At 44.3% G+C, this 25,461-nt stretch overlaps 1 protein-coding gene across 3 annotated transcripts in view; it reads left to right on the forward strand.

Annotated features, from left to right (window-relative positions):
* Positions 1-9,415: 9,415 nt before the first annotated feature.
* Positions 9,416-25,461, forward strand: part of HABP4 (hyaluronan binding protein 4) — a 42,281-nt gene continuing 26,235 nt past the window's right edge. Inside the window, exons 1-5 of one of the 3 annotated variants that reach the window (XM_036331424.1) lie at positions 9,416-9,952; positions 13,844-14,006; positions 17,955-18,116; positions 18,311-18,379; positions 24,805-24,888. In XM_036331424.1, the coding sequence (XP_036187317.1) occupies positions 9,565-9,952; positions 13,844-14,006; positions 17,955-18,116; positions 18,311-18,379; positions 24,805-24,888 (866 nt within the window). In that variant the 5' untranslated portion in view covers positions 9,416-9,564. The remainder of the gene's footprint in view (positions 9,953-13,843; positions 14,007-17,954; positions 18,117-18,310; positions 18,380-24,804; positions 24,889-25,461) is intronic. The other 2 variants (XM_036331425.1, XM_036331426.1) reach the window with 2 other exon arrangements.

Here is a 25,461-nt window from a genome sequence, read left to right on the forward strand (position 1 = left end):
GGTGTTTAGGGGGTTGACTCCAGACTCCAGCTTGGTCTGGTGATCTGGGCCTGGCTGATGAGAGAATGAAATACCCTTTGTTTATAGAAACTAGTCCAATTCTGGGACCCCTGCCCATGTTGACATTAAGGTCCTCTTCCTTTTCCTGCTGGGCTGACAACTGTAAGTCTTAAACATGGCATTGCTGGGACCATCTATGAAGAGAAACTAGTAAAAGGGAAGCCAGTGCAGAATAAAATAAAGCAGAGAAAGTGGGAGGGGGAGAGAGAGAGAGAGAGAGAGAGAGAGAGAGAGAGAGAGAGAGGTCGGTCAGGCCCTGACATGGTTTACCCCAATCAAGCTATGCCCGATTTATTCTTGGCCTTTTTTTCGTGGGCCAACCAAGTCCTTTGTTTTATTTATTCCAGGTGGGTTTTCTGTCGCTCACAACTGGAAGAATCCAGAAGAAATGTGGGACCAAAAAGTTCTAAATTCAAAATTATTTAATTCAGCCTGGATGAAAGTTATAACATATCAAATTTTTCATATTAGGAACTTCGAGAGAATAAAATAACTGGGCTATGGGCACAGGGCTCTGAGAATGCAAAGCTCGGTGGTGCTGCAACATCTTGTCACCGGAAAGAAGGCTGGGAGAACCTCAGTGACAAACATTAGTAGGCTGGTCATAGGTCCTCTCCAGGTTTCAGCATCCTCTGTGTGGTCACATGGATGGATGCGGGCTTGCTACAAGTCCTTACAGCATCTTGATTGTTAATGGTGCAGGTTCTACAACTCCTAACTTTGAGACTGTGCACTTGCTTTATTCATTTGCTGTGAGAAACTGAATTCGAATTCACCTATCAACCTTGTAACAACTAAACCAGAAACTATAATTTAATTGATCTTATCACAATCAGCTTAGCAGGCATAAAGGACAGATGAAACCCTCTTAGAGTTAAGAAAAATAGTTTTGTTCCTACATATATTATCAAGTAGAAACAATTGTAAGAAGTGTAAATTTTTTTACCTTTTAAATTTTACTGTTTTGGTTTTATCTTCCCATCAAAATATGAGGAGTGCAGGACTGATTATAATCATCCTAATTTTAGAGAGAGAAATGGTAAGCAAAGAGATAGCAGTCATCTACTTGTAAAATGGAATGCAGCTCTTTGGTGATTCACAGAAACTCACACCTTTTAATGCCTGAGGGGCCCCTCGGCCTTGGCCCTCATCCACGTGTTGCTCCTGGCATGTAATTAAAAGTAATAAAGCTACAGTTTTTTAAACTCTGAACTGATCTCTCTGTGTATTTAAGTCAATATGGAAGATGTTAGTGTATTTTATTATTCCTAATGGAAGTCATATGTTAAGTAACTCAATGTAATTTACATTTTATATGCAGTTAAACTTCACTGCATTTCCACTGGTGCCAATAAACAGTGGCTATGGAAGGGCTATGTATGATTCAGCATCCACACCTCAGATTTTTTTGTATGCCTTATTATCTAAGCTATATGATTGTGTGTGTGTGTGTGTGTGTGTGTGTGTGTGTGTGTGTGTGGTTTTCATCTGTTTCTTTTTTTCTGGTTGGTATTATAATTACTAGAGATAGTTTTTATATCTTGGATTATTAGCAAGTTCAGTCTACTGAACTGACCACATTCAACATAATGTTACCAGTAACTCATGCTAATGTGGTGAAGTTGTATTTTAGGGATGGATTCATGGATGCAATCTCCCAGAAGAATGGTCAGGGAAAAATGTGAGGCTGCTTAAACAGTTACCAACAGCAAGTTCCACATTACTTCTCAGCCCCATAGGAGCTAATACCAGCTAGAGGCCACCATCTCTATTTCAGTGGTTGTAAAGGTATTCTTAATCCTGAAGCAACCAGGATTGGTTGGCTGGTAACTGCTTAAAACACGATTTGGAAATTAGAATGGAGTACTCCCAGGGCATGCCTTAAGAACTTGCCGTGGTTGGCTATGTTGGAAGGGATAGGAGGAGAATGGGGGAGTGGGATGTCTCCAGATGTTCACTAGGAGTATGACAGGCCTGTCTCTCAAGTGGCAATGGTTCCTTGATGGTGTGGCTTGGCAATGGGCAGCTTAAACATGCCAGTGACAACTTCGGCTTGAAGCGGTGCATCTCCAAGCATGGTTCCTGGTGCATCTGGTGATCCTGTCATATGAAGAATCTTTGAAAATTTCATTCACCTCATAATGATGAGTGTTGTTAGGACTCTACCTAGTCTTAGGCCTGAATCAAAATGATGATGATGATGATGATGACGGTAGCCATGTTGATAATGACTGTGACCGAGAATTTATACTCTGTGCTGGGCATGGTGCTGAACACTTTGTATGTGTTATCTGACCTACACCTCACAATAACCCTCTAGAGTTGGTAGCATTATTGTCTTCATTTTACAGAAAATGGAGGCACAGAAATGAAAACGGCCAAGGTCACAAAGGTAGTTAGTGGTCAAGCCAGGATTCAAATCATGGTCTAACTCCGAAATATATGCTTTTAAAAAATGTGGTAAAATACACATAAAGTTTATTATTTTAACCACTTTAAAGTTGTCAATTCAGTGGTGCTTTGTACATTCACATTTGTGCAACTGTCACACTATATAATTGCTGAAAATTTTCATCACCCCAAAAGGCAACTTCATGCCCATTAAGCAGTGACTCCTCACCCCCTTTCCCCAGAACCCCTGGCAACCACTCATCTGTTTTCTGTCTCTATGGATTTGGACATTTCATATGAATAACATCATACAATATCTGTGTCTGGCTTCTTTCACTTAGCATAATGGTTTTAAGATTCATTCATGTTACAGCAGGTATCAATACTTCATTCCTTTTTAGAGCCAAATATTAACCCATTGTGCCACATTTTTGTTGTTGTTGTTTTTTACAGAGAGGAAGGGAGAGGGATAGAGAGAAACATCAATCAGCTGCCTCCTGCACACCCCCACTGGGGATGTGCCTACAATCAAGGCACATGCCCTTGACCGGAATCGAACCTGGGACCCTTCAGTCCACAGGTTGACGCTCTATCCACTGAGCCAAACCGGCTAGGGCCCACATTTTGTTTATGCATTCATCAGTTGATGTATACTTGGGTTGTTTCTAACTTTTGGCTATTGTGAGTAGTGCTGCTACAAACATTCAGGTACAAGTTTTTGTTTGAGCACCTGCTCTCAGCTCTTTTGGGTAAAAAATATAGTCTTTGAATCATAAACCTATGCTGACAAAGCAGGAGAAGACCAAATATCTCAAAATCTTTAGACATTCAAAAAATTCTGAGGACCTACTGTACAACCACCTAGCATGCTAAGCACTGGGAATATACATTGCAATGAATAAGACAGGCATCATCCTGTCCTACTCAGGATTGAAAGAAAATTGAGTGAGTAAAACACAGACCCGGCAGCAGTTAGGATTAAGGGTTCCCTTTCCATTTGCTATTATAGGAAAGTACAAAAGGGCAAGGGTGCTCCTGAGCAAGATGCTCTAACAGGGTGCTTCTGGATCCAAGAGACAAATACAACCTAGAGTGGCTTAAACAATAATGACATTTATTGCCTTATGGAATAACTAGAGGCCCGTTGCACGAAGATTCACTCAATAGGCCTTCCTTCCCCTGGCTGCCAGCACTGGTTTTCCTCCGGCACCCGGGACCCAGGCCTTTGGTTCAGCCGCAGCAGTGAGGCTTGGCTTCTCTGCTCCAGCTGCTTTGGAGAAGCCAAGCCTCTTTAGTCTTCAGTCATCTACAGTCTTCAGTCATCTTCAGTCTTGGCTCCATACCTGCATATGCAAATTAACTGCCATCTTTGTTGGGTTAATTTGCATAGTCATTCTGATTGGCTGGTGGGCATAGCAGAGTAACACCAATTTGCATGTTTCTCTTTTATTAGTGTAGATAAGTCTGAGGTAGGTAGGTTCCTGAGCAGGAAAATCAGCAGCTCAGCATCAAGGAACTAGATTTTCTCTATCCCTCTGCTCTGCCATCCTCATAGTTACAACAAGAAATGGCAACTCTAGGCATCATGTCCTCCTCCTGTAACCAGGACCAAAGAACAGAAGTGGGAAGATGGCAGACCCCTTCCCAATCCCTTTTTAGGTATAAGAAAAAAGTTCCCAGATATCCTCCAGAATAATTCACCACCCATCTGTTCTGCCAGATTTGCACCACAAGCCTATTCCTACACTAATCATTGGCAAGGGAATGGAAGTACACTGCATGATTTGAGATTAACCAACTTTGAGGCTGAAAGAGGGCCCAACTTGCCCTGGGGCATATAGCTATCTAAGCCCTAACGAAATACAGGTTCTGGGGAAATACAAGAGGGAAAGATGGGCAGCCAAGAGTGTATGTATGGGCCCTTGGCAAGAGTTCCAGTTCTTTGAGCTGGGTATTCTTTTTTTGTTTTAATCCTTACCCAAGGACATATTTTTATTGATTTTAGAGAGGGGGGAAGGTATAAGGACAGGAAAAAGGACTTTCTTTTTCTTTGCTTCACAACTTAAGACAAGCATCTGATAATTAAACTCCAAGATTGGTATCTCCCCTGATTTAAACAGCCACTCTGTTCAAACTGCAAGATAAGATAAGCTACTCTCAAGGCTGCATTCTTGCATCCCTTCCTACCTTCTGTTTTCACAACAGAGTCTCAAGTTAGCAGAAAATTCCTTCCACCACCCCCCCACCACCCCTTCAAACAAGTCTCTTTTGAACTCTTCATAACTTTTGCTCTTTGCGTGTTTTACAGGCTTAAGAAAAACACTGATAAGACACCTCCCTGACTGCCTCCTGGAAAGCAAACAAACTGTAACTTTTCTTTTTTTTTTTTAAATTAAATCTTTATTACATTTGTTCCACATTATTACATTTGTTCCTCTTTTTCCCCCATAACTCCCCTCCACCCAGTTCCCACCCCACCCTCCTCCCTCACTCCCCACCCACTGTCCTCATCCATAGGTGCACGATTTTTGTCCAGTCTCTTCCCGCATCCCCCTCACCCCTTTCCCCCCACCAAGAATAGTCAGTCCACTCCCTTTCTATGCCCCTGATTCTATTATAATCACCAGTTCATTCTGTTCATGAGATTATTCACTTGATTTTCAGATTCACTTGTTGATAGATGTGTATTTGTTGTTCATAATTTGTATCTTTACCTTTTTCTTCTTCTTCCTCTTCTTAAAGGATACCTTTCAGCATTTCATATAATACTGGTTTGGTGGTGATGAACTCCTTTAGCTTTTTCTTATCTGTGAAGCTCTTTATCTGACCTTCAATTCTGAATGATAGCTTTGCTGGATAAAGTAATCTTGGTTGTAGGTTCTTGATATTCATCACTTTGAATATTTCTTGCCACTCCCTTCTGGCCTGCAAAGTTTCTGTTGAGAAATCAGCTGACAGTCGTATGGGTATTCCCTTGTAGGTAACTGAGTTTCTTTCTCTTGCTGCTTTTAAGATTCCCTCTTTGTCTTTTGCTCTTGGCATTTTAATTATGATGTGTCTTGGTGTGGTCCTCTTTGGATTCCTTTTGTTTGGGGTTCTCTGCGCTTCCTTCCTTTTGTCCAGTCTCTTCCCGCATCCCCCTCACCCCTTTCCCCCCCAAGAATAGTCCACTCCCTTTCTATGCCCCTGATTCTATTATAATCACCAGTTCATTCTGTTCATCAGATTATTCACTTGATTTTCAGATTCACTTGTTGATAGTAAGTCTATTTCTTTCACCAGGTAGGGGAAATTTTCTGTCATTATTTCTTCAAATAGGTTTTCAATATCTTGCTCTCTCTCTTCTTCTGGCACCCTTATAATTTGGATGTTGGTACACTTGAAGTTGTCCCAGAGGCTCCTTACAATATCTTTGTATTTTTGGATTCTTTTTTCATTTTGCTTTTCCGGTTGGGTGTTTTTTGCTTCTTTGTATTTCAAATCATTGACTTGATTCTTGCGCTCCTCTGGTTTGCTGTTGGGAGTCTGTATAATATTCTTTATTTCAGTCAGTGTATGCTTAATTTCTAGTTGGTCCTTTATCACAACATTGAGGGTCTCATTAGATTTTTTGTAGGTCTCATTAAGTTTATCAGCAGTTCCTAGAAAATTCTTGAAAAACCTTAAAAGTGTGGTTTTGAACTCTATATCCAGTAGTTTGCTTTCCTCCATTTCTGTCATTTGAGTCCTTTTTCTTTGTCTCCGCATTTTTTATGCTTCCCTGTGTCGATACAGTGGTTTTCTGTGTTAAGTGTCCTCTAGGGCCCAGTGGTTCAGCCTCCCCAATTACCTGAGGAGGACACTCTTGGTGCACAACCTTGTGGTCTTTGTGCATAGTCTTGTTGTAGTTAAGCCTTGACTGTTGTAGGTATCAATGGGAAGAATTGACCTCCAGGCCAATTGGCTGTGAGAATCAGCTGTGTCTGCAGTGGGAGAGCTTCTGGGCTGGAGACACCCCTCTGGGGCAAGACTTGCTTCAATGGGGCTTTGGTGCTCACTGAGTCTGCCCCCTGAATGTGTCCTTTATGGTTCCACGGAGCTGCAAACTGGATGGTCCCACTCTGACCTCTGGGTACACTGGCTCCTGGATCTCTAGGGAGGTGCTAATCTAGCCTCTGCCTTAGGCTATCCAGCAAAAGCCTCGCTGCAGGGCTTGGGTGGGGTGGGTCCCATGGGATCAACTGGATGGGGCTGGCAGTTATGGCTGCTCTCCAAGGCCCCCTTCTCAGTGTCCCGGCAATCGCTGCAAGCCCCTCCGAGAGAAAGCTGCCCTCAAGTTCCGACTGATGCCAGACAGTCCCGCTTCTCCCGTATGAGCCTGGGTCCCCAGAGACTCGCCCGGAACTGGAGCCTAAGACTCCCTCCCGATTGAAAACGACAACTGCGCCCTCGCCACCAGCCCACTCCTGTGCGCCTCTGTACCTTAGTATTTTACTTCTGCACTGGTCCTCCTCTGAGTCTCGGTATGCTTTTCTCTTTCCTTCTAGGTGTAGACTTTCCACTCAGCCAGCCTTCCTGTGGTTCTGGATGATGTCCGTTCCGTCTTTTAGTTGTATTTCTGAAGTGGTTTTTCGAGGCAGCAAACTCCGGTGTTTACCTATGCTGCCATCTTGGTTTCTCTCCTGTAACTTTTCAAGACAGCCCCAGGTATCTGCTCAACTTCAACACAAACCCCACCCTTCCTTGTCACCTAGCAACAGCAGTCATTACTCTTTAAAAGTGGAAGGCACCCTTTGTTTTTTGCCTTGTATTGACAAATGATACAGCAGCCCTTTCCTTGCTTGGTAAGTAAAATACACTTCCTCTCTGCATCTCTTCTTTTACTTGTGAATTCTTTCACAGCCTGTGTCACCATCCAAAACACTAACAGAAGGGAGAGAGACAGAGAAACATCGATGTGACAGTGAAACATCAATTGGTTGCCTTCTATATGTGCCCCAACAGGGGATGAACCTGCAACCTAGGTATGTGCCCCAATGGGGAATCAAACCTGAAACCTTTTGGGGTAGAGGATGAGGCTCCAACCAAGTGAGCCACCCGGCCAGGGCTGAGCTTGGTGTTCCTTGAATTCTAGGCCTCAGTTGAATATCTCACAAGAAAAACAAACAAAACCCCATACCTCAGCGTGTTCAAGAGTAAACTCATGATTCTCATCAGTGTTCTCTTCCAGTGCTCTAATTCTTTGTGATTAGCACCACCATTCCAGCTGCACCAGAAAAACAGACGTCATCTCACCCCCTCCTTTTCCTCGTCCTCATCCATATCTAGTGTAGCGCCAAGTTCTATTAATAAAACCTGCAAAATAGCTCTTGAATCTACTACTCTCTTCACCTCCACTGCTATCATTCTAGTCTCCATCATCTGCTCTTTCCTGGAGCTCTACAGCAATCTTCTGCTTGATTGACCTCCCTCCAAGCCCTTCATGTTGCAGCCAGGGTAGCCTTTTCAAGTATATGCTCATGTTTATCATTTGCTTCTCACTGCTCTTAGAACAATGTCAAGACCAAACAAGGCCCTCCCCCAACTCTTTGCAACCCAGGTCACTGGTTTCTTTGAGTGTGTGCCTGCGCTGTGCAATAACCTACCTCAAGACTTCTTCACTTGCCCTTGCTCCTGCTCTTGTCATCCTTCAGATGGGAGCTTAATCAGCACTTACTAGGGGAAGCTTCAGGTTCCTTTTCCATCTCCTAGGGAAGTCTGTGCCTTCCCTTCAGCACACTTTTCTGTCTATATACTGTGAGATCCATAAGTCATGGAGTTAGTATCTCCTACAACATAATGCCTGGCACATAGTGTTAGGAAGGAAAAAAAAGAAGGCTTTTCTTTTACTTTGCTGTAGCCTTCCACAACTTACGAGGAACACCTGGTAATTAATCCTCAGGATTGTTAGCTCCTCTGGTTCAAACATTCCCTCTGTTCAAACTATAAGACAAGTTACTTTCAAGGCTACATTCTTACATACACTTCTCCCTGCTGGTATACAACCCAGGGATAATTAGTTTACAACCCATTTCCCTTCAAACAAACCTCTTTTAAACTTTTCACAACTTTTGCTCTAGGAATATTATACAGACTTAGGAAAAATCATGATAAGACACCTCCCTAGGACATCTGCCGGGATTGTCTCCTAAAGAACTAACAAAGCCAACTCTCCTGATGTCTGCTCAATGTCACCTAGCGACAGCAGCAGCCAGAAAAACCTCCCTGCCTTTCTTGCCCAAGGCTTTAAAAAGAAGGACAGCTTTTTTTTTTTTTTTTTTTTTTTTTTTTTTTTTGTATTTTGCCCTGGCGTTGATTAGCACAGCCCTTTCCCTTTGGGGAAAGTAAAAATAAACTTTCTCTTTACATTTCTCTCTTCTTTTATTTTTTTCTATTGATTTCAGAGAGGAAGGGAGAGGGAGAGAAACATCAATGAGGAGAGAGAAGCATTGATCGGCAGCCTCCTGCACGACCCCCCACTGGGGATCAAGTCCTTAACGGGGCATGTGCCCTGACTAGGAATCGAACTGCGACCTTCATAGGTCACGCTCAACCACTGAGCAGGCGGCTGGGCTCTCCTTTTAGCTGTGGATTCTTTCGCAGCCCTCATCACTGGCCGAAAACTCTCACAGTGAGTGTTCAATGGATAAATGAATATACAAACTGCAAAGAAGAGTAGCCAATAATGAATGTTGTGAATCCAGTCCCAGAGAGAACGCAAGTGGTCTCCACGCACCCACACAGGGGAACCTGCCTGGACCACAAACTCCGCGCTCCTCCCAGTAGCTCCGCCCCTTGGGCTCGCCCCTCCCTGTGAGTCGAGGGGTGGGGCATAGAGGTCGCAGGACGTGACAGAAGCCGGCCTCTGATTGGCCTTCAAGGCGTGCCCGTAGAACAAGGGGCGTGTCTGCGTGCTCTGATTGGCTGTCCGGCGGCGGCTGGGCGGGGATCGGGGGCTGCGCGGGGGCCCGCGCGGGCAAGGAGGGCACCGGGCTGGGAGGGCTGCAGCGACGGGCGTGATGGGTCCTCGCCGCCGGCTTCGCTGAGACTCGCTCGCGTGGGCTGCCCCCGGCGGGCCCGCAGGGCCGCGGCGGCATGAAGGGCTCTCTGGGGAGCCCTGTGGCCGCGGCCGCCGCGATGCAGGAAAGTTTCGGCTGCGTCGTGGCCAACCGCTTCCACCAGCTGCTGGACGACGAGTCAGACCCGTTCGACATCCTGCGCGCGGCCGCGCGCCGGCGCCAGCAGCAGCTGCAGCGCAAGAGGCGGGACGAGGCGGCGGCGGCGGCGGCCGGGGCGGGCCACCGCGGCGGCAGGAGCCCGGCCGGGGCCTCGGGCCACCGACCCGGCGCGGCCGGCGGCCGGCGGGAGTCCCAGAAGGATCGCAAGGGCCTCCCGGCCCCCGGCGCGCAGCAGCCCGACAGCCCCGGGGGCGGCTCGCAGCCGCCCGGGACGCGCGCCCCGCCGGGCACCTGGACGCCCCCGGGTGAGCGCGGTGGCGGGAGGGGCAGGAGGACGGGGTCACGGAGGTCACCCCTCTGGACGCTGCGGTCGCTGGAACCTGTTCCCCAGAGGAGGGGCCTTTGGAGCGGCCGGCGGGACTGGAGGGTCCCGGTAGCCCGAGCGGGTGGGGAAGCGCGGGGCGGGCGCTGTCGCCGCTCTGACCTTCCTGCCCCTCCGGGGTGGGGGCCGCAGAACCCGGAGCCGAGCCCCGCCAGCTGGGCAAAGTGAAGGGACCCTGCTGGGCGGTGTGCGGGTGAGGACGGGGTCGCGGGACTCCCGCCGCCCGCCGCGCACCCTCTGCGGGAGCGAAGGGAGAGGCGCGGGTGGAGGGAGCGCCACTCAGGCGGCGTGGGGGGAGGTCGGGCGCCCGGGGCGGCGCGGCGGGAGTCCGGGTGCGTGAGGAGTCGCGGGGGAGGCGCGACGGCCTCTGTGACGGAGGGGCCTGGGTGACCGCGGGGGCGGTGACGTCGGCGCCCGCGAATGCGGAGCGTGGCGCGGGGTCCCCGGCGCCTCCGAGCTCGCGCCTGCAGCCGGTCCCCTGGCCGGAGCTGCAGCCCTCGGCCGGCGTTATGTTTAGATGCCGCACGTGGCGGCGGTGGGAGGTGTGACCTGTCACTCCCTCCGCTGCTTCCGGTAACCTTTGCACCCCGGCTCTCCGGAGTCCCCTCCCGCTGTTTCGGCGGAGGGAGGGGCGCGAGCATCGAGCCTCCCCTGACCTGCCTCGCTGGGGGTCAGCAAGAGCGCCCCTGCGCTCCCTGTTGTCCTGAAATGGGCCCTCGGGTTTGCCCCAGAGGAGTGTGAGTGTGAGGCGTGCGGCTCCACCACTGCGGCTCGGCTCTGCGGGCTAGTGCCCTGCTTGGTAAACATCGTGCATCCCACAGATTGGCAGTTACAGGATGGTTACGGAGAGGTCAAGTTCAGCGTAGAGAACACGGCCAATAATACTGTAATATGTACACTCATGCGGGCGGTCACTTTGTAACTTACATAAATGCCTACCGCTATGCGCGCACCTGAACCTAACATAATAGTGACTGTCAACTGTAATGGGAAAATGACCGAAAAGTTACCTTGTGCATCCCCACCCTGGGAAAACAGCTGATGGAAGTACTGGGGCTCTGACTCCTGCAGCTAGGTACTGTTTACCTTTAGCTGTGAAAGCGCAGTCCAGCGATATGCTTGAAAATCAGAAAATAAGTCACTATAATACATTGAATTTATTTAAAAAGTTATTTCAAGACCCCTTGGTAGGCCAGTAAGTTCATGAGCGTGTTTAAATAGAGTGAGACTTGAGATATGATGTACATGTGGTATTATGTTATATTTTTTCTCGTTTATTTAGACGAATATGGTAATAAAAGAGCAAGGCTGAGCTTTTCCTCCTCCTTTATTTTAATGCAGTTTAAATTAAACTGCATTTAGTGCTACTAACATATCACTTTTTAACCCTTTTAAAATTAAAAATGCCATGCATTTTTGTTATAAAATTTTAAACAAGTTAGAAATGTATGAAGTAAAGTGGAAATCCTTTATTTTTCCTGCTGTTAACACCTCGTATTTACATACATTAATGCACAAAATTATTTCTTTTTTCTTATTTTTTAAAAAATATATTTTTATTGATTTCAGAGAGAAAGGGAGAGGGAGAGAGATAGAAACATCAATGATCGGCTGCCTTCTGCCTGCTCCCCACTGGGGGTCCAGCCGCACCTGACCTCCTGGTTCATAGGTCAAAGCTCAACCACTGAGCCACCATAGCTGGGCCTATTTTTTTTTTTTTTCTTTCTAAATTTAACTGATGTAAACTGGGTTTCAGTCTGCTTCTTTCACTTAGCTTTGTAATCTAGTATGTTGATAACTTTTTTCTGTCAATTGTTCATGATCCAGGTGATCTGGGTTTTGAGAACTATATTAAAGCTTTAATTTTGGTGTTGGAATGGAAATTTTGTCTCTCTAGTTTTTTTTTCAAGTATGTGTTATTTCAGGAGCTAACAGCTCATTAATTTCTGTCTACGCAGTTACTGTACTAAGTTTATCTGTAATGGATGTTAGAGAGCTACTCTCTCAAAGTTTTGTAGCCCTAATTTATATGGACTGTTCTTCTCTAACACTCAACAAATTTAATTTAGTTAGAATATTGTGAGTGAATACTTAGTGAGTCAAGAAACAAAGTCAAAAAATGTTTGACATATAATGGAAACATTTATTAATCTCAAAAGGATGTGGAAATCATAAGATTTTCCGATTGAGGTTTTTAAGTCCTTCACTGTTTAGTAATATACAGTTGACCCCTTGAATAACTTGGGTTTGAGCTTCTCAGGTCCACTTACATGTGGATTTTTCAATTGACCCAAGTTGTTCAAGAGTCAACTGTACGTTGACCCTGGTGTGAGCCTTGCTCAATAAATTTGTTCTTGAAGTCCTCAGGGGCTGTTTTATCTTTACTTTTCTCAGGCTTTCAGAACAATTGTTTTTGAGTCTAAGTTCAACTTTATTTTGTAGAAATCTCATTGAAAATTTTATTGTATTTTGTCCTTTCGTGGGCTTGGCATTAGATCAGTGAACAGACTGCGTGCGCCAGCCTTTTAGTGGAAAAGGATAGTTAAATTCAGTGTTTGCGTTATCCACTTGGAGCTGCTGATCCAGCACAGAAAACAGCTAGGTTCAATTGCAGTCTTAATCTTTTAGCACTGAATTGTGGGGAAACAATTGTACCTCTGTTGTCTTTGTGCTTTGGGTTTTGAAGAAAGAATGAAATATTTATAAGGTATTGGAACTTTGTTAATACATGTGTCCAAATTATAAAATTTAGATAGAAAATATTAAGTAGGAAAATGGAAAAATATGTGTAAACATCTTCCTTAAGAGTCATGTTTGTCTAACTTGGAGTGGAGACCAGCTGTTTAAAAAATACTCATTAATTCAAATACATTTAACATTTTTACAGCCATATAACCAACCAATTGAAGGGTAATTTATAGAAAAGTCAAAGGTACTGTAATACAATTATAAATAATATTTGAGATGGGGACCTTTTAAATGTATACAAAGGAAAGATAAACATTTTTAGAAGATGATTTTGAAGTGACATTCTTCAGAACATGTTTACCAGGTATTACATGCCTATCAGACACAGACTCTGCTTAAAATTGTTCAAGCATCGAACTGGAGGGGAGTAGAGTATGGTGAGAGGAGAGAGCAAAAGGCTGGAATGGCCTGGTCCCCGCCCCAGCTGAGTTCTGGCTCCACGCGTGGGAGATGCCTGTTTGGGCCCTAACTGGCCCATGTATGATTTGGCTAGACAAGTTTGGCCTCATATTTGAGAAGTATGATCATAAATACCAGGAAATAGCAGAAAAATCTGTTTCTAAATTTAAAAAAGATAATGGTAATAGCTGTATTTAAAAACAAAGACCTTAGTAGCTGATGAGAAACTATACTTGGGGTTCTAAAAAAAATTTAAAGAACAGGATATCCTAAAATTTTCTGGATGTAGCTTAGCTGCCATGTTTCAGTAAAGCTGCTTTTGTGAAACGTCGTTGATTTAGCAATTATCTATATCCCTAGCTACCACAGAGTCATTGTGCAATACCTATACTTGCAGGTTAGTTGGTGTAGTCTGTTTAACTTTATCATGCTTTTCAGGACATACGAGAAAGCTTTGGTAGGCCAGTTACTAATTCAATAGTAACTTAAAACTTTTATTAAAAAGTAGTTGATGCTGGCTGCAGTAATATCAGCAACTTTCCTTCTCTAAACTTCTACATTTCCCCATGACATTGGTTTCGAGAAGAGTGAAATGTGAAAGTACCTGTCAATAACGTGCTGCTGTAGACCTCATGTTCACCTCTCCCCTTTGATGTTTTGCTTGCAGGCCAGAAGCGAACTCCTAGAAGAGGGGAGCAGCAAGGATGGAATGATGGCCGGGGGACAGAGGTGACACTGGGTGGAGCCGAGCAGAGATCCTACAGGGAATATCAACCTGATGAGACCGAGAGGCAGGCGGACTTCACAGCTGAGAAGGTCACAGAAGAAAAGTATGTACTGCAGACAGGCCTGGGCTAGGAGGGTTTAGGAACCAGCACAGTTTTCAGAGAACTGCTAGCCTTTGTGACCTTCTGTGGTGCCAGTCCTGGGAATAATTTGCCAGTCTAAGTAGCAAATCATATTACCTTAGGTGCCACATGAAGGATCTTCCATTTACCTCCTAAATGACGTTAAGTCTTGGTTCAGGCAATGATTTTACGATAAAAAATGAATTCTTTACTGCTAACTATGAAAAGCACTCTCATAAAAATACTGCACAGGAGTATGTTCAAGTGGTCAAATTTTCTTTTGAAGTTTAGGCTAGGGATATAATTATGTTTTTGATTTAGTATTATTAATGTAGACTATTGATGAATTTATTTATTTTTTTGTTTTCTAAATTGCTTTCAGAGAGGAAGGAAGAGGGAGAGAGATAGAAACATCAATGATGAAAGAGAATCATTGATTGGCTGCCTCCTGCACACCCGCTCCTGGGGATTGAACCCGGAACCCCGGCATGTGCTCTCACTGGAACTGAACCGTGACCTCCTGGTTCATGGGCCGACACTCAACCACTGAGCCACACCAGCCGGCAGTCCTTTAACTTCTTGACTACTAATCCCATTTACAAGTTTTAAGTAAAGAATTTAGCTTTGTAAAACTATACTAGAGCCCATTAAAACAAGCCTAAAAAACAAGAAAGTCCAGCAGACTAGCTCAGTGCCAGAGAACTGAGCAGATGGCAACTTCTGCAGCTCTGTTCCCTGGCAGTTACACGTTCAAAACATTGAGGTGGTGTATCTGCCCCCACGTTGGAGGTGGGGGCTAGAAAAAGGTTTAATTCTGCCTTTTTTGGTGATTGCTTCGAATTTGCTGTGTAATGGCCTGTTTGCATGCTTATAAAGAGCTTCTGAATCAGAGCTGCTTATTTTAGGAAGCATTTGTGTTTTGTTTTCCTCACTTCAGGAATTCATTCTGTGGACATAAGGAAATTATAGCTCAAAGGCACAAACTCATGTTTGCAGGGTTTTTTTAGTAGCAAAACTATGAGTCTTTAAAAAGGATAAAATAGGTCTTTATATAGTAACATGGAAAGATGCCTGTTAAATGAAATCATGCATGCAGGCAAGGCTAGGGAGGGGGGAGGGTGGGATGTGGGGTTATGGAGGGATTTTTTTTCTTTTTACTTTAAAAATAATTTCACATTTACAAAAAGTTGCAAGAATTATACAAAGAGTTTCCATAAGCTATTATCCAGATTCCCCAAATGTTAACATTTACCACATTTGCTCTGTTATACTCCCCTTCCTCTTCTTCTTTCTCTCAATCTCTCCCCCTGCACATTCATAGTCTCTCTCTCTGTGTCACACACACAACTTTTTTCTTGGTCATTTTAGATGAGAGGAAGGTGCAGGAATGTCCCTTTATCCCTAAATACTTATATGTATTTACTAAAAACATGGTTCCATTATCAAACTTAGTAACTTCAGTACAGTTCTGTTGAATTCTCTAAATTATGTCATCCACAGACTGTTCAGATTCCACCAGTTGTCTTAGTGATGTCCTTTTAGCAAAAGGAAAAAGAAGTCTGATTCCAGATCCAGTCCAGGAATGGGCATTGCATTTGGTCTTCTCTAATTTGGAACGGCTCCTTAGTCTCCCTTTATCTTTTATGAATTTGACTTTTTTGGAAAAGGACGGGCCATTTGTTTTGTAGAACAGCTCAAAATTTGAGTTTGTCTGTTATTTCCTCATGGAATGAGCTTACCTGGCAGGAATACCACAGAAGTGATGTTTTGTGCCCTTCTCAGAATATCACATTAAGAATATGTAGGAATTTTTACTTTCAAGGAAATTTGAAATTTTTTTTATGTCATGTGCCATCAGAAAACATATTTTCTTATAATTTCTTTAAAAGTACTTTTCTATTAATAAAGGTCCATAAGATCTTTAATAAAGATAATTTATAGTCTCTTGAAACAATTTGGAAAACTTATGAAATTATAAAGAAAATTAAACCACCTATCTTACTGTCTGAGATGATTACTTGTAACACTTTGCCTATTTCCTTCCTTTTTATTTTTATTTTTAATCCTCACCAGAGGATATTTTTCCATTGATTTTTAGAGAGGGTGGAAGGGAGGGAGAGGAGAGAAAGAGAAACACGGACGTGAGAGAGACTCATTGATTGGTTGCCTCCCACACGTGCCCCGACCAGCGCTGGGAACCTGTAACTGAGATACATGCCCTTGACCAGGAATCAAACCCATGACCCTTTGGTCTGCAGGCTGATGTCTGATCACTGCACATCTGGCCTTGGCTAAACCACTTTTAAATATACATACAGCTCAGTGGCATTAAGTCCATTCGCATTGTTGTGTAACCATCACCGCATCCTTCTCCAGAACCTTCTCACTTTCCCCAGCTGTTCCCATTAAACATTGGCTCGCCATCCCCCATACAGAAACTTCATTCCCTCACCTGGGACACAGACCCGTGTCTAGTTATTAGGATTGTTGTACGCGAGTGGATGACGGTATGGAAAGCGAGCTGCTTGGCTCCAAGTTTCTTCCTTCTGCTTGTGCGTGCAGAACAAAGCTTCCCAAGCGGGGTACAGGGTTCCTCGGTCTCACCAGCCTGTGACAGAGAAGAACAATTTATGACCAGGGGGAAGTGAAGAGCAATTAAATATATTTAATGGGGGGTAGGAGTGAACTTGTGGAACAGAGAAAAAATGATTAAGGATTTAAAATACACCAGAACCCACAGGTCTATATTTAGGGTCAGTTTCAATCACTATTATAGCTTAAATGAATTTTTAATTTTGTCCATATCTGATTGGATTTCATGTAAATTTAGACCTGGTTTTGACTGTTGGCATTATTTTCCTTGTATATTGTTTTGCTTCATTTCCTCTCAATGTTTAGGTATACTTTTTTCCTTTTATGGCCTGATTAAGAACTTAACTTTCCTTTGGTCATTGTTATAGAACTCTGCTTTAGGGACTTTAATATAGAATCAGACTAGAGGCCTGATGCACAAAATTTGAGCTGGGGTGGGGGGGGAGGAGGGAGGGTGGTCCCTGCACCCTCTCTAATCCAGGACCCCTCGGGGGATATCCAACTGCCTCTTGCAATCCGGGACCGCTTGCTCCTAACCTCTTGCCTGCCTGATCGCCCCTAACCGCCTCTGCCTTGGCCCTGCCACATGGCTTTGTCCGGAAGGACATCCAGAAGGTCTCCCGGTCTAATTAGCATATTACCCTTTTATTAGTATAGATTCCAAATTTAACTTAAATATTTAGTATTAGAAGTGGAATGAATCTTAGAGCTAGTTTATCTAACCTCATTTTTAAAAAATATGTTTGTGGGTGTGTGTTTTTAATTGATTTTAGAGAGAGGAAGAAAGGGAGAAGGGAGGGAAGGAGACAGAGAGAGAGAAACATCAATTAGTTGCCTCCCACATGCACCTGGACTGGGGACCAAACCAGCAACCTGGGCATGTGCCCTGATCAAGAATCGAACCTGTGACCTTTTGGTGCATGGGATAATGCTCAGCAAACTGAGCCACACCGGCCAGGTCCTAACCTCCTCATTTTATAAATGTGGAAACCAGGTCCAGAGAGAGAGACCTGCCTAGGACCCGCTCTCACCAGCTCCCCCACTTAGTAGCCATATGACCTTGGGCAAGTTACCTACCTCCTCTGCGCCTCAGTTTCCTCAGCTGTGGGCAGTAGTCGTATATTACAGATTTGTTTGTGCGAATTAAGTGACTGTATGTGAAGCGTTCAGAACAACACCAGGGATAGTATGTGTTCAGTAAACGTTAACTATTAATTCGTTGTGCAGGCCGCCATTCTTTCCAATATACTACAGCCATAATAGCCTTCTAGAATTTGTTTTTCTTAAAAAGCCTTCGCTCTTTAATCCACCACTTTGTATTACACCATGTCTTCCTAGGCCAGTTGACAGATTTGATCGAGACAGACCCCTGAGAGGGCGTGGAGGCCCAAGGAGGGGCCTGCGGAGCAGAGGCCGCGGTGGGCCCGGGAACAGAGCTTTTGATCGTTTTGACCAAAGAGGAAAACGGGAATTTGAGAGATATGGTGGGAATGATAAAATGTAAGTTCCTTTATAAATGCTATTTTCACTTTAAGACCTTAGTCGTACATAGTATGAATCTGTTATGTGTTAATATTTAGTTGCCTTTATATTAGTAAAGAGCTGATCCTGATTTAGCTCTTATTATCAACTTCTCTGAGTTGAAGATTGACTAGAGACCAGCTTGCAGTTTTAGGAAATATTTCTTTCTGTAGAGCAATCAGAACTGAAGACAACATGGGTGGATGTGGAGTTCGCACCTGCGGATCCGGTAAAGATACCAGGTACGCTGCAAATGTGTGCATTCTGTGAACCTACAGTTAAGTGGAAATCTCGATCCTTGCATGCCTTTCATGAAAATTATGTCCTCTGTTGTGCTTGCAAGTGTCTTTATACTGTGTTCTCTTACATAGAGGTTGATATTAGGCCTTTGTTTAGTGAGATAACTTAAAAGTGGGTTTGCTAAAATTTATTAAAAACTTACAAAACTCAACTCCAAGAAAACAAACAATCCAATTTAAAAATGGGCAAAGGACCTGAATAGACACATCCCCAAAGTGGACATACAGATGGCCAAGAGACGTATGAAAAGATGCTTAATGTCACTAATCATCAGGGAGATGTGAATTAAAACCACAATGAGAAATCCCATGTCAGAGTGGCTACCACAACAAATCAACTAACAAGTGTTCGCTAGGTTGTGGAGAAAAGGGAACCTTTCTGCACTGCAGGTGGGAATGCAGACTGGTGCGGCCACTAGAAAGCAGTATGGACTTACCTCAGAACATTAAAAATGGAACTGCCTATGATCCAGCAATTCCACTTCTGGGAGTTTATCCAAAGAAGGCCGAAACACTGATTTGAAAGAATATGTGCACCCCTATGTTCATAGCAGCATTATTTACAATAGGTAAGATCTGGAAAAGCCCACGTGCCCATCAGCAGATGAGAGGATAAAAAGCTGCAGTACATTTACACAGTGGAATACTACTCGGCCGTAAAAAAGAAGAAAATCTTACCTTTTGCAACAGCATGGATGGACCGGAAGAGTATTACGCTGAGTGAAATAAGCCAGTCAGAGAAAGACAAGTGCCATATGATCTCACTTATATGTGGAATCTAATAAACAAAATAAACCAACAAACACAATAGAAACAGACTCAGAGAACAGACTGACAGCTGTTAAAGGGGAGGGGGTAGGAGGGCTGGGTGAAAAAGGCGAAGGGATTAAGTGAAAAAAACAACCCTCATAGACAACAGTATGGTGATGACCAGAGGGAAAGAGGGGCGGCGGAAAGTAGGAGGGGATAAAGGGGGCGTAAGTGGTGATAGAAGGAGACTTGACTTGGTTAGTGGTTAGTGAACACCCAATATGTTATACAGGTGATGTATTATAGAATTGTACCCCTGAAACTTATATAATTTTATTAACTAATGTCACCCAATAAATTCAATTTGAAAAATTCTTTCATTTTATCTTATTTTAGCCAAACACATTTGCTTGTTTGCTGATGGTGCAAGCACATGACATTACATTTGCATATGCTTCAGAATGGGTTTTAAATGCCTGGATATTTAAGAGATGACCATATGTATCCTAGTGACTGGCATATCCAATGTAAAGATGAAAGGTGCTCTATGGCACTCATTTTGGATTGGTTTGTGAGCCCTATACTTTACTTCTCTGTGACCTTTCAAAGTTCTTTTATACATTGCATCTTGATTTCCTGAAATCATGTGCAGATTGAAGCTCATCTGAGGTTCAAATTTGACATTTCTCAGGCATCATGGTACCTCAGATCTGTGCTAGTTTTGCTCCTTAAGGGAGGTGCTCGGTGCTAATGTTTCTGTCATTTCTTGGCTGCAGGGACAGTGCCTTCGTGGTGTCTGCAAAGGGACAGGTAGGAAGTACCTCCAGGCAGTGTAGGATGAGGAAGGGTCACCTAGGACATGTTGCAGGCTGGCTTTCAAGTTGGAACTCTTGAGAGGATCCAGACTTCCACTTTTCTTCTTTGGAATATAAGCTTTTTGCATAAACTTAGTTTTCATAAATTTTATCCTTAAAGACAAATGTAGACAGTAATATCAAATGTAGCATTAGATTGACTACCATTGCACATCTGTATTGTCCTTGAAAGGAAGAAAAACTCGTTAAATGTTCTCAGCCAGGGGTTCTATAGGATCTTGATTACAAATATTTTCAATTTATTTTATTTTGCTGTGATAATATATATATACATTTTTTTGTGATAATATATTTTTTAAAAGTAATACAGGCACCTCTTGAATGATCTGATTTACTACTTTAATACTACCATGCCATTTCAGTTTTATTTGTTTTCCTTTATTAAAATGTTTTTATTGAATTTTAGAGAGAGGAAGGAAGAGGGAGAGAGAGACCTAGATTTGCTGCCTCCTGCATGCCCCCTACTAGGGATCGAGCCGGCAACCCGGGCATGTGCCCTGACCAGTAATTGAACCTGCGACCTCTCAGTGCAAGGGACGATGTTCAACCAACTGAGCCACACCGACCAGGGCCATTTCAGTTTGCATTGCAACTTAAAATTATTTTTGGCTCCAAGAGATTAGTTACCCTAAGAGGTCAGTATTGGCTTTGTAGCGTGAAGAGATGACCATATGTCTCCTAGCAACTGGCATTTCCGATGTGGAGATGAAAAGTGTCCTATGGCACTCATTTTGGATTGGTTTGTGAGCTCTAAACTCAAAGCTCTTAGGTGGTAATAATCTTTAATTGAGAGATTTTTCATAGCTTAAGACTTTAATTGTTTACTTAAATTGAGATTTTGATCTGCCATGAAAACTGTGCAGTATAGTATAGTAATGTGCTACTTTTGGTGAATGAGGAAAGAGGAGAGGTAAGCCTAACCCATAAGTGCGTCCCTGGCTGACCAGGCCCCTGCTGCCGGTTCAGTGTAGTGGTGACGAAGGGGTAGGAATCCTGTTTGAAGATCCTGGCAGTAGGACGAGATCTGTGGGCAGGCTGCTTTCAAAATGGCGACCTGAGCCATTTCCAGTGTTACTGGTTTTTAGAACAGTTTGTCATAAAGTACTTGTGCTAAAAATAGAATTTGCTCCATCATCGTAATTTAAAGTATAATATCAGATATTATTTTTTTGTAACCAATTAAAATAGGCACCCATAATGCAATTTTCGGCAATGTTGCCTTCCAGCTTCTATTGTGAAGAGCAGAACAGTTTAGTAATTGAACATTTGGCTGAAATCTGTTTGTGTCATTCATTTGTTTAAATGTGAAGTGTGATTGAATTTGAGCTGGGAAACAAAGCTTTGATGTGTTCAGCATAGTGTTGTGGAACATAGGTGTGCAAGCGGGCATTTTCTGTGTTAGAGTAACTGAAGGCAAAGTGGACTTGGCCCTGGCCCTGGAGCTGCATCTTTCCTCTGACTAATCCAGCATTGGTGTTTGACATTAAACAGAATAACAAAACCTGCCAAAGTAAATTGTGCGTGATATTGACACTTGATGGTTTTGTAGTTGTGGTCATATCTACACTAATAAAAGAGAAACATGGTAGTTGGCGTACGACCGCTACCCTTTTCATTGGCTAATCAGCGAGATATGCAAATTAACTGTCAGCCAAGATGGTGGCAGGCAGCCAGGCAGCTTGAAACTAACATGAGGCTTGCTTGCCTCAGTGACGGAGGATCGTTGGAGGAAACCAACGTTCCCCGCCTGCGGCTGCAGGCCTCTGAGCAGGCAGTTTAAGAAACATTGTAACAAATACCTCCGGACTTCAGCCAGCAGATTCGCAACATTGTATGCAAAGGCCAGAAACCTACTTTCAGGAGCGGAGGCCTAAGAGCTGGAGCCAAGCCTCAAGCTAAAGCTGGCCCAGAATAAAAAAAAAAAAAGGAAAAAAGGAGCGTTTGGGAGTTCAGTCACCCCCAGCCTGAAAACAGCCCTCAGCCCCTCACCCAGACTGGCCAGGCACCCCAGTGGGGACCCCCACCCTGAAGGGTGTGTGACCAGCTGCAAACAGCCATCATCCCCTCACCCAGGCTGGCCAGGCACCCCAGTGGGGACCCCCACCCTGATCCAGGACACCCTTCAGGGCAAACGAGCTGGCACCTACCCATGCACCAGGCCTCTATGCTATATAGTAAAGGGGTAATATGCCTCCCAGCACCGGGATCAGCGGAGCCATGAGGCCTCCCGGCACCGGGATCAGCATGACAGGGGGCAGCGCCCAAACCCCCTGATCGCCCTGCGGCTCTGTGTGTGACAGGGTGCGGCACCCCAACCCCCCCCGCCCCCCCACGGGCCCTGCTGTGTGTGTGACGGGGTAGAGCCATAACCTCCCCATCAGCCCTGCCCTGAGTGTGACAGTGGCGGCGCCCCAACCCCCTGATTGGCCCTGCTCTGTGGGTGATAGAGGGCGGCGCCCCAACCCACTGATCTGCCCTGCTCTGTGTGTGACGGGACGGTGCGCCAACTCCCCTATTGGACCTACTCTGTGAGTGACAGGGGGAGCTCCTCAACCCCCTGATGGGCCCCTGCTCTGTGCGTGACAGGAGGGAGCTCCCCAACCCCCTGATGGGCCCTGCTCTGTGCGTGACAGGGTACGGAGCCCCAACCCCCCTGATGGGCCCTGCTCTGTGCGTGACAGGGGGTCGCGCCGCAACCTCCCCATTGACCCTGCCTTGAGTGTGACAGGGGGTGGTGCCCCAACCCCCCAATCGGCCCTGCTCTGAGCCCGACCAGGGACTGCACCTAGGGATTGGGCCTGCCCTCTGCCACCCGGGAGCAGGCCTAAGCCAGCAGGTCGTTATCTCCCAAGGGGTCCCAGATTGCGAGAGGGCACAGGCCGGGCTGAGGGACCCCCCCTTCCCCCCGAGTGCGCAAATTTTTGTGCACCGGGCCTCTAGTGGTTCTATAAGACCTGTAGATACAATGTTAATTTTATGTTTATTCACAAAATAATTTAGGTCAATATAGGGGGGAGATCTGTGATTTTTTTTCTTTAAAGTCAATTGCTCAAGTTTTAGAAATACTGGTTTTTATAAAGTCTCTTTGTATTCCTCTACTTTTTTCCTTCCCTGTTTCTTTGTAGCCATTTTATGAATGTTTTAAAAAATATATTTTTATTGATATCAGAGAGAAAGGGAGAGGGAGAGTTAGAAACATCAACCGTTTTATGTATTTTTGAAAGCTATGACTGTAAGTGCAGTTATGTTTTTTATCCCGTTGGTTTATTACGTGGCCAAGAGAAAAATAGAAAGTTGGAGTAATTCAGTGCTGTGGCTGCTGATGCTAAAACCTCCCATGACCCGCAGGGTCAGGCTGAGGTGCGAGCGCCTGGTGAAGGGCCTCCGCGGGGCGGAGCACACGATGCCTCCCATCACAAGTGCGTTTGACTCAGGACCTTTTTTAAAAGTAAAAATTAATCATTCAGACTTTGTATTGAAAAACTGAGTTGTTATTTTAAAAGCTGATGACAATAGCTTTGATTTGAAAATTAAAAATATTAATGTAGCCCTAGCCAGTTTTGTGCAGTGGATAGAGTGTCAGCCCGCAGACTGAAGGGTGCCAGGCTCTATTCCAGTCAAGGGTACTACCTCGGTTGTAGGCTCCATCCCTGGCCCCAGTCGGAGCCTGTGGGAGGCAACCAGTCCATATGTGCCTCTCTCACATTGATGTTTCTCTCTCTCTGTCTCCCCCCTCCCTTCCAATCTCCCTCAGAATCAATGGGAAAATATCCTCGGGTGAGGATTAACAACAACAACAATTAGAATAAAAAGTCTATTCTGGCCCTAATCGGTTGGCTCAGTGGATAGAGCGTCGGCCTGTAGACTGAAGGGGCCTGGGTTTGATTCCGTTCAAGGGCACATGCTAAGGTTGCGGGCTTGATCCCCAATAGGGGGCGTGCAGGAGGCAGCCGATCAATGATTCTCCATCGATGTTTCTATCTCTCTTCCTCCCCCTTTCTGAAATCAATAAAAAAAATATATATATATATATATATTTTAAAAAGTCTATTCTGTTATTGCAGTTCAATTTCTTTACTTTAGAAAAAATAGCTTATTTTTTGAAGCTGGGTTCTGTACATAGAGTGTAAAATATTTCTAATGAATATTTAATGTCCATTATATTGACATTATATACTCAAATATATTGACTAATTTTAGCATTTTCCTGAAAATGAAATTTCTTTGCTGGGACTAATTTATTTCTAAGTAATGTCTAGGTAGGATTAATGTTACCATAAAAAGGAAAAATTAAAGTCATATATGTTAAAATTCAAATAGTTATTACCAGTTTGTTTGTAATCCACACTTATTTCTGTGGAATGTTTTTACTTTTTTACCATTTTCTAAAAGTTAGATAAGTCATTTTATGGCCCCTATTAATATTGGGAATTTTCTAAGTTCAGAAGAGTTTTGAATATTTCTTCTGGTCCTTTATAATCTGTTTTAATTTTGGACCATTTATAGAAACTTCTATTTCTCAAAGTACCTTTCACATTTGTGAAAATAGTTTATATGGATTATCAATTGAGAGCATTTTGTCTTTTTTATTTTAATGTGGGTTACCTGTGTGTGGGTATATAATTCCTTGAAGGATATGTATTTAAGAAAAGGGCATTGTAATATGTTTTTCTCTCTCTTGACTATCTGAGAGCATTGATGTCAACAAGTGTGTGTGACTGGGTTGGTTCTTGCTGCTTTCAGTGACGTGGAGCCAGCTGCGCCTATGGAGGAGCCCCCGGTGGTGGAGGAGTCCCCGGATGCCCTGGAGGAGGGGTCTCCAGCCAAGTAGGTGGTTAGCTCTTTTTCCCGTTGGGTTATGGGACTTTTTGTTACCAATTTCTAAGAATGCTTCATGGAGCGGGAAGCTCAGCCTTTTGTCACATCACAGAGGTTAATCTTAATGTATTCAAGTAATTGAACTGATAAATAATTCAGATCTAATGAGTGGTTAGTAATGATAACGAACTGGTTAAATTCGAGTCTTCTGTCCTGTGTCTATAACCTCTTTTCCACCAGCAGCCTGTATGTGACCAGTCTCTCTTGTCATGACCCCTTCTCTTGTCCCTTTATTCTCCCTCCTCCTTTCTTCATGGAGCTGAGGCCCCTGGTCCCTCTCGAGCACTCTTGCCAAGTCCTTAAGCTTCCTGGCCAGCAGGATCCGCCTCCTGGATGGCTGTGGCTATCCGCCTTCTCTCCGGCACCTACAGGCTGAGCACTGCAGGTCACTGTGGGTTGCCAGCATTCTGAAATGAGTCCTCCCTACAATGACTGCTTTAATCCTTCGCGTCTCCTCAGATCCCTGGCACTGCCCCCCATTTGCCCACACCTGCTTTTTCATCTTCTATATACAACTTGGCC

Source organism: Myotis myotis, unplaced genomic scaffold, assembly GCF_014108235.1.
Source record: "Myotis myotis isolate mMyoMyo1 unplaced genomic scaffold, mMyoMyo1.p scaffold_m19_p_12, whole genome shotgun sequence".
Lineage (NCBI taxonomy): Eukaryota > Metazoa > Chordata > Mammalia > Chiroptera > Vespertilionidae > Myotis > Myotis myotis.